This window comes from Chaetura pelagica, unplaced genomic scaffold (genome assembly GCF_000747805.2).
Source record: "Chaetura pelagica isolate M959 unplaced genomic scaffold, ChaPel_1.0 scaffold31, whole genome shotgun sequence".
NCBI classification, from domain to species: Eukaryota; Metazoa; Chordata; class Aves; order Apodiformes; family Apodidae; genus Chaetura; species Chaetura pelagica.
In genome coordinates, this window is record NW_009952481.1 from 1,887,872 (window position 1) to 1,898,100 (window position 10,229).

At 35.1% G+C, this 10,229-nt stretch overlaps 1 protein-coding gene across 1 annotated transcript in view; it reads right to left on the reverse strand.

Annotated features, from left to right (window-relative positions):
• NIPBL (Nipped-B homolog (Drosophila)) overlaps positions 1 to 10,229 on the reverse strand; it is a 97,080-nt gene that overhangs the window by 59,495 nt on the left and 27,356 nt on the right. The window contains exon 9 of the mRNA XM_010008754.1: positions 7,289 to 7,345. Coding sequence (XP_010007056.1) covers positions 7,289 to 7,345 — 57 coding nt within the window. The remainder of the gene's footprint in view (positions 1 to 7,288; positions 7,346 to 10,229) is intronic.

Consider the following 10,229-nt stretch of genomic DNA (forward strand, 5'->3'; position numbering starts at 1 on the left):
GGTCATCCCCAAAATTAACATTAGAACACAGTAACAAGAAGTAATACAGTCAATTCCAGTGATAAGAATAAGCTTTTTTTCCCTGTAATTTTAATTCTCAAATATATTTGTGCATCTCTAACTTCCTAAAACTCAAAATCATGTACAACATTTCATGGCTGGAAGATGGTAAAGACAAATGCAACTCCAAGAAGAAACTGGTCAACTGCAAATAAGAAACTTTTCCAAGTTCAACAAAAAGCTGTAGGAACTTCTGCCAACTTCCATACATATTGTTACCTTATTTCTCAATTGAAACTCTTTAACTTTTGAAACACAAATTTAGAAACTTGTGTTCTTAGCAAAAAGTCAGTCAATTTTCTCATTTTAACCCAGAAATGTCAGCCACACTGAAAAAGTCATGTAAAGCTCTGACAGTAGATCTAACAATAAGCTTTAAGACATTACTGTTATCAGTTCCCTGCCCTAGTCCTTTAACTGAGGTTATCACCTGTAGCAGAAGGGAACACACCTTCTTATTTCTAGAAGGGCATTTCATTGTCCAATGCATCACCTTAAGGAACAAGTGAAAATGGTTTGCATTAACCTACCAGGCTAAATGAGTCAGTTAAGAGCCAAGCAACTGTGTCCCCCTGCTATTCATACTATAGAAGCAAGGCAGATGGCCAGAAGCTGTGACGCCTTAAACAGCTGTAGCTGGATCAAAACTCACCTTTCAGAGCCCTTATGCTGAAGGCTCCGAGATTAAACAACCAAAACAATTCAAGTAGAACCAGTTTTCTCTCTTGAACTTCTGTAAATGACCAGGCTTAAAATGCTGCTCTTCATCCAAAATGTCAAATTGTAAGTTGAGAACATTTAAGTAGATGATTGTATCACAACTTGGCATATATATTCCCTCAAAAAACAGAGCTCTTCTGATGCACCTTCTTAATTTCTCTTGACAACTGAACACTGACATTGTAGTAAGCTATTATAACTTAGGGACATCTTCAAAGTTTTCTTTTCCTTTTATTTTCCCAAACGGCAAGGTAATTGCAGACAGAGTTACAGATTACTCACAGGTTTCTTCATATTTCCAGTGTATTTTGATGGCGATCCTCAGAACTAGACTTGACCATGACTGTATTGCCTCTATGAGATTTCTGGATCTAGGACAAAAAAAGCTGGCCCAAGTATATGAAAATATCAAGTTGAAGTAGGACATAAAAGGTAGGATGAGCACATAGTACCACTGTCTTCTCAGATCATAATGAAAGAGCTCCATTGAATGAGGAAAAAAATGTTTTAGGTTGCCATGATAGCTGCGGAAGTCTGAATGCCGAAATACAGAAATGGGCTTCAAGGGCTTTATAAAATCTTGAACTCACTTTGAAATACATGAGAACAATCAAAAGAGAATTAGAGAGGTGAGAAGAGAGTAATTACCCTCTGAAAACAGATGTCTTCATATCTTCTCTTTTACAATCAATTTCATGCAAGTTTGCACACCTTTACTTTGTTAATGCATGAGTTCTAAGACCCCTTTGGGTTTTGACGAACAGGTAAACTCAGGAACTTCCACAATATCCATCAATACATTTCACAATATACTTCGGATCCTTCAAGGCATCAGTATGTAAGCTTTATCCAGCTCATTCCACAGACAGTATGATGTCTTTGTATTATCAAGATCTAGGGCTTTGCCAAAATATCAGACTAGAAAAAAAAAATGCTGAACTAGGTTCGAAGCTTTCCACAGTTCTGAACACACAGGTTCTTTAGACCCATTAAGTGAGTTTAGTATATTTCTGCTTCACTCTTTGTAACAGTTTTCATAATAAAATGAGTATGTAGTAACAGTAGAAGAGCTTTCTGACTATATGAGAGATCAGATATTCACATTTTTTTTTTCAGATTTTCTTTTCAGAAACCATTTTCACTCCTCCTCCCCCAACAATGTAGATAGAAGCAAAAGATATTCACATTTGTTCAATCCCTTGAAAAAAAATTATGACAGATCAGAGCACAGCGTGATCCCAGTTAGTGTCATGTGTATACATCCTTTTGGCTTGAGAAATCTGCATGGATTTTTTTTTTTTATGTTGCAACACGTTCACCAAAAGGCAGCACATTGGTACTCAAAGAAAGATCACAAGGTACCTTATTTGAAAAAAATAGCAGAGATGTTCTCTCAAATTAAATGGGTTACTGTGGTATAAGAAATTAAAAATTGAAGAAACCACAAGTTTGAAATGGAAAAAAAGATTAGCTGGATTTTGAAGCTGTTATCTCTCACTTGTCCTTTTATGAATAGTATTCCTGGAGACAGCTTGTGGCCTTCATCTTTGGAAATATCTGTATGTCAAAATGATGAGTACTTTCAGATTTAGAAATTAACTAATTACTGAGGAAACTTTGTGCAAAAAAAATTCACTGGAATAATCAGACACCTTCAAATATATTTCTGCTGAAACTGCATGTCAATAGTTATCTGAAGAATAACCACCCTGAAAGTGGATGTGCTTCAAAGCTTAGCAAGTGTTAGGGACAGCAGCTGGATGAAGGGAGCTCTGTATTAAAGACGTATCTGCATTCTTCCATTTAACCTGAAGACTTCTCAAATCAGCAGTGACAGCACCATTAGTGATTAAGTCTCTCATGTTACTGCTTTCTTGCAAACTTGATGATTGCCTTAAAACACAGAATTGCTAGAGTTGGAAGGGACCTCTAGAGCTGATCTAGTCCAACACTTCCACTGAAGTAGATTCACCTAGAGCACTTAATACAGAACTGCATCCGGGCAGATTTTTAATATCTCCAGAGAAAGATTCCACAACCTCTCTGGGCAGCCTGTTCCAGTGCTCTATCATGCTCACTGTAAAGAAGTTTTTCCTCATATTTAAATGGAACTTCCTATGTTCCAACTTGTACCCTTTGCCCCTCATTCTGACACTAAATCCCAGATTAAACTCTTTCAGCCAATGAGTAAATTAGGATGACAGCCTAAAAACTTCCAGAACTGCTTGTCCTAGCAAACTAAAATGGCCTTTTTGTACATATCTGTGAAAAGATAACATGTCTAAATAATAACCATATGCATGATTACTAAGATTCATTTTAGCAGAATGGCAACATCTACTGCTCAGTAAACTCTAGATTTCAGAGATTTCCAAATGATCTTGAATGATTACGAAGACAGAACAGATAAATCATCGCTTTCCCATTTACAACTTGTAAAGGATTTAATTAGACACTTCATATCCAAGGTGGTTAAAAGTGTATGTACAGAACCACAAGGCAGATTTACACTGTAATGCTGAATTGTATATGAACTATTTTGATGACTCTAATACAAAATTTCTTTTCTTAAAGCATAACAATTAGAGGTTTTATATTTTAAATTTCTAACGTTCTTCAGAGATTACTGGTATATGCCTCCACTAATTTAAAATACCACTTAATTGTATTAATTAAATTAGCAATGAATACATTTAAACCATATATACCAATCCTAAAAAGTTAATGTCAATTCTTCCATTTTTTTAACAATGTCAGAGAGACAAATCAGCCAGAGGCCAATTACATGCTTATCTTATTTAAGCTAATAGTCAAGATTAGAAATTGTCAACAGGTAACACATAACTATACATCTAAATAAAAAATCTATTTTTACTGATGACAATTTTCTTTTTTTAGTTATTTTTCACTGATTTCTTCACAGCTGTCCACCTTTGCCCTGAACCTGAAGCAACCAATTTAATCTGGGTACAAGGAAGGTTTAAAATTCTTTAATAGTACTGATGGATAATGTCTCAATGGAATGAGGGTAAATAACCATTCTTATCTTTCTACTCCTTCATAAACATTGAGCATTACTGATCATGACAGCTTGCTCTCACCCAACCTCCCACCAGGGACATACTGCAATAAACAAAGAACTGAACAAGCAAAAAGAATGCTTCCCATCAGCACTGTCACTGTGCAAAAAGGAAAGCCCAACAGGAGAAACATCCGCACTCATTCAGAGCAAAATACAAAAAGACTACAGAAGCCTCTGACATGCCTTAGGGTGTAGCAGACTCCAGAATTTTCATTTTGGCAAAGTTTTTTTGTTCTAATGTAACAATAATGTAATCAGCGTAACTAGAGAATTAAATATGATCTTATGATTTTTTCTACTTAAGAATGTCTAGTAACACAAGCAGTGTTTAGAAGCTGTAACTTAACCTCCCTGAATTTAATATTGTTTTGACAAACAATTTGATTTTAACTTATTTATGAGATAGATAAATCCCAGCATTTGTGTCAGAACAAATTCTGATTATTTGTGAAGAATTATAGATTTGTAAACTCAGTTATTAAAATATCTGAGCAAAACCAGAAGTATAATTACTTTTAAATACACAATGCAGCACCTAATTTCACAAGAAAAATTGAACACACTAACGGCAGACTTAATTACCACTACTTACTTTACGTATCACTTACAGATCAACATATCAGATTAGTTTTTAATTATGTGTATAAACAGCAAACTTTAGAAATATGCAATGCCTTAGAAATCTCCCTTCCAGATGCTGATTTTATTCTGAGAACATACTTTACACACAAAATATCTTCAATTAGCTAAATCCAGTAGCATTTATACTGCAGGATAATGAAAAAAAAAGCTGGTGTCAGAGAGAACTTAATGACTACAAAATACAGAAATGCTGGGCTTAAACTCTTAATAATATTTATAATGTTACATGCCATTTCTTCATCAAGATTTAAATCCACTATAAAGAAGTGACCATTTCAGAAGAAAATTAAGACTTTACTGGTTAAGTAATACTGGAAGTAATCCCATCCATCTAGCAGGTACAATCAAGGGCATATACTACCTGCAAGTCATTTAATTCTCTTAGTTTATGCTACAGATTAGACTTCTTCCCAAATAACTGGTTTTAGTTATATTCTACACCTGCTTACAAGAGCCGGTTTCTGCACTACTCTATGTAAAGCACCACCTGGGACAAAAAGGGGAATTTGTACACCTCTATTTTATTTAAAAACCAAACAAACAAAACCCCAGCAAAACCCACCACGTTCTTCCATCAATCAGTATCTAATTATTTCTAAAAAAATTAAAATAAAGTATTTTTTCCTAGATAGATGGAAACAGTGCTCTACTTCACTACAATTTCTCTAGTTATAAAAGGAATTTCTTTCCCTTGTTTTTCTTCAAACATGTCTGAACACACACCCGAAAAACCCTTTCATCTACAGGAACTAGTGACTGCCAAGCTTCTTTTCCTGGGAAAGGTATATGAGGTGCCAGTTTCATTCATTATGTCACACTATGAAATGCAGATGTAATGAAAGCTTGTATACACAAATTCACAGGCCCATTCTCCTGTTATGTAGAGACTCAATAATTTATATTTTACACCATCTCATTCACCTTCCAATATTAGTGTCTGTTGTCAATTGCAAGATCACTATACAAATGACTACTCTTGTAACTCCATTTTTAAGGAAATACAACCCTATACAATAATTTCGGAAATGAATGCTCATATACTGGCTACAATTACAGATTCTGACATTTCATTATTTCGTTACACAAAATCAGACCTAAACAAATGATAAATTATTATTAATGTTCTCCTACTAGCTGCTTCTTTGGGCACTTTTTGGGGGAGATGGGTCATGGGGAGAAAGGGAGAGGAGCTGGATAAGAACTTAAAAGGTAGAGAAAAAAATTACTTACCTAGAACTGTAGTTTTGAGAGTTTTGCTCCGGCAGATTCACACTCTTGGGATGTGTGTCTCTGCTGCTATGGGCTTGGAACATACTAAAAAAGAAGGGCCCACAAGCAGGCATCCAAATGCCCCCTAACTGATTCAGTTATTGGAAATAAAGTTGTTACAGCTTCACTTCTTCCTAATTCACAGAATCCACAGTAAGATTCCAAAGAGTTAGGTAAAATGGAACCTCAGAGGTAAAGTATATAGGGAAAAAACTCACATATATTTGGAGTTTTTAGAAAATCATGTGAGATTGAAACCTGAAAATTAATTCAGTAGCAGGTCTCAATCTTTAAGAACAAAAAGAATTTGATTTGATGTTCTAGGAAAGGTTTAGAACCCAAGTAATTGGCTAGCTTTGAACTACCTGACTATACACAAAACCAACCCACTTGCAGCTGAACAGTGGCAAAGCACAAGTTAACACAAAGAACTGAGTTTACCAAAATGAAATTTCTCTGACAACAGCTGCCACCACACAACCAAGGTAAAAAATATATCTGAGAAGAAGTTCCTAGGACATAGTTTTCTAAGAATTACTATTTTCTGTACTTTCTTGGAGTAGTCAACTTCAGAAAGTGAACAAACATGACTCTAATTAAGTGAACAAAACATGCTCAGAATATGGACATCTACTTGTCTTCAGAAGTATTCAACAGAAAGAAGTAGTACAGGAAATGTGACTACTGATGTTGACTAGAAGAGACCAAAGCGTGTGTGAAGCTTTGTTACCTTTCTAAAGAAATTATTTCATTTAAATATTACAATGCACCTAAGCAGAGGATGGTTCACTTTCTGCCAATTGTAGCAGAAAAATATGCCTTTCTGTGTTAGACCTTCCAAATTACATTTTTTTTTCCAACTCAGATAATCTGAGTCGATAAATAATACCTGGATCTACCTGTAATACTACATATCCTTTCAAAAGAGTATTTATTGACAATGCCTATCTGATTACGGTATAGAGACCACTGTGAAGGGGGCAATGGGAATTGAAGACTTGAGGTACGTCACGTTCCATACCCTTACTTATTTGTTGTGAGGCTATTAAATGTAATAGAAGTAGTAGAACGTAACTTTTGAAGTCAAGTGCCTTGATCTCCAAAATCTCCAACTATTCCTTTCATTAACAGGTACAAATTAATTTCAAAATTAATCAATATAGAAAGACTTTTTTGATGGAAAAAGTAGGAAGAGAAGATGGACTCTTGTCCATTCACACAGAGGACGAAGATGAAACCAGCTTTTTCAAACTTTGCACCTGTCTATCATGATGAAAAGCCAACATAATCCAATTAATCCAAGGTCCAAACAGAGAAAAAAGGTTAGAATTATAAAAATAGAGCTCTGGAAAGCCCTAACATACAAGGCAAAAGTTTTATATTATAAAACCACTCCTTATGCATATTTGATAGGCATTAGGTCAAATCTGCCAGATTTTGCATCCGGTAAAACTTTGAAAATCAGGTTCCAGAAAGATACACTGCCTTTCGAAGAAGAAAGTACCTGTGCAAAACCTTGTGTTAGTTCCACCTCTGAGAAAGACACTGCTTCCCACTTTGAAAGACTTTGTTTAGTGGAAACTAAATATTTTCATAGCTTTTCTGCAATTAATGATTTATTACGGAGAGTACTATAATTACCAAAGAGCTCCAACCCCAGCTTACATTTGTACCAAACCATATAAAAGGACCTCAGCATAAAAAATATAAAAGACCTTAGTGTTGTCTTAGTCAAGCGTAGCAGTTGTACAATTTTTAGCCAGATCTCCCTCAAAAAACTCTCTTGCCTTTCCTCTGGTATAACCAGTTCCACCACACTACTGGTTCCAAACCTCAGAAAGAATACATCACACCCAATCTAAGCCTTAGCTGTTGAAAAGAAAGCCTATGAAAACCTTTGATGAAGCATAGTAGTACAGAGATTTCATGTCTAAAAAACCAAACACCACAAGGCAGAAGAAACCTCTAATCTTCTATCAAAACTTACAAGTACAATTCTACTACTAATTAATGGAAGACAAAAAACGTGCCTACACAGAAAGTGTAGTGTGACTGCAATATGTATTTCCATGCCTTGATTATCAAAGCAGTGAAGATACTTTCATGCAGAATCTAGCATGTGCTAGCTTCTTGAGCAGGTTCTCTAGAAGGATACTTACTACGTAACGCATCAGCTAGCACTATGCCTTCCTGTTCTAATTAGACCAAGAACTTGCTACAATCACACTGTTTTCTTGATATAATGTGATCTGAAGTTACAGCATATGCACAAAAAATCACAAATGCTTTTTTATTTTTTTTGCAGGATGCAGCTTTGCAAAAATGAATTATGTATTTAGGAGTTATTTGAGATATTTCTAAGAGACATATTCCCATATGAACAATAGAGGAAGCCTTTTCCTTCAGTCATGCCAAATGAAGCAGCTATAACTAGAACAATCCCAGAGTGTATCAACTTGTAGACATCATACAAACATAGATGCAACAGCCAAGCTGTTACCAAAGAAAAAAAATAATTTCTCCAAGGTGGCAGCTTTTCAGGAAGTCTGTTACAAGACTGCTAAAAATCCTTCTGCTCAATACTGTTCATTCATGGCTGAAACCTCAGCAGGCAAAGTGAAAAGACCTGCTGTCTGCTGTAGGGGCAACTTAACACCAGTGAATAAATGGTGATAATTTATTCCAATAAAAGGCAGTAACACTTGCACCTGATTCATAGCAATTACAGGAACTGAAGAATAACTAAGACCCACCAGAGGATGCAGGTAGAAGGGAAGCATAAGGTTGGAATCCGTATTTGGGATGATGCTTATTGAGTAGTGCTGAAGGGGAGAGATCACATTCTATAAAAAACATATTCCCGAAAAGAAAAAAAATCAGAGCCTGCCCATGGCTATGTAATCACGGTAAACAAACTTTAGAACTAATGCTCTACGTTTCCCGAATGCCAGAACAAAAGGGAAAGTGTGTTTTAGTCTTCCTCTAAGTGTTTGAAGGCTGCTGCACACCATCAAAAACAAAGTGTGTTTTTCCAGATGCTTCTCAGCTAAAGCGCACTGGAGATTCTACTTGAAGTCCGCTGACATAAAAGTAACTTGCCAAGTATTAGGAGCCAAACCGTAAGCTCTCCACCAATAAACTTAAAATTTGTAGGCAAGATTTAAGCAAAGTAACAAATTCTCCATTTCATTAAGATAAACTTAAAGAAAGCAGAGATCTCTTGAATTAAGCACACATTTTCTCCATATAGTCACAAACAAACACATTTCCTAAAAAGACTTGATTTAGAAAGCAAATAAGAAATATATGAGAAATTAAATCTTTTAGTAATTGCAATAACCACATTATAAAACCAAACACACATATAAACCTTCTGTCTCTCTTTTTTCTCCCCACTCCAGCATCTTTGAAAACTGAGAAAAATCTTTCAATAGACAGAAAATTTTTGCTCTATTGGTTAAAGCTGCATCTGTGCAAATATGTAAAAAAATGACCATTTTCACCTATGAACTTCCAAAATAAGAATGTGCACATTTTCCACTCTGCAAGACTTTTCTTTGAAGTACGTAATAATTTAGCATCATACTACAAAAGATTTTTTCTTCAAAATTTAAACACAGTATAGATGAAGTGTCTGAAAAATGCATATGTTAGCCTATCACTATCCAGTTTATAAAATACATCTTAACCCCAAGATTTACACATGGGATTTGCATCTATTTTTGCAATTTCTGAAATCTAAGACCTTCAAACCAGTTAACAACAGGAAAAAACCCAACAAATCAACAAAACAAAAAGCCCCAAGAGGATAGATTCAAGGAAACCAGTTAAGGTAACCAGTACAGCTACTGAAGTGGAGAGAAAACTTTTCAGAGGCTCACCTGGTTCTGTGCTAGAGACCATATACAGATAGGTAGTTTTCTTTAGTTTGTAATGCCTACATAACAGTGAATATCCAATTGAACAAATATTGAAGATAACATAACAGTATATATTACCCAATCATTATACTCCTTTCAAACAGATAGATATGACTTCAATCTACCACCTCCTTCACATTGGCTTCAAACAGTGATATGAATAGAAATACGATAAAAGAGTTTTCTTAAATTAGGCAACATGAGTAGTTAACGAATATTTCAACTACTAAAACTTATTACAGATTTTGACTTACGGTACTGCAGAGATTATAGAAACTATAAACAACATCAATTGTACTTCATTCAGTCTCATGATTCAAAATAAGAGTAGCTTAAAAAGAATTTTGAAACATAAGAACTTCACTTTCCATCCATTAAGACCCCGAACAAAGAATACCAGACTTAAAAATATGCATATATGGGGGATAACAGTTCATTGTTGGAGGGGAATGGAGATGAATGTCGCAGAAAAACCTACACTGAGTAAACAGAATTGAGCTATGCAACAATGACAGGAAGGTTTTATATATATATAT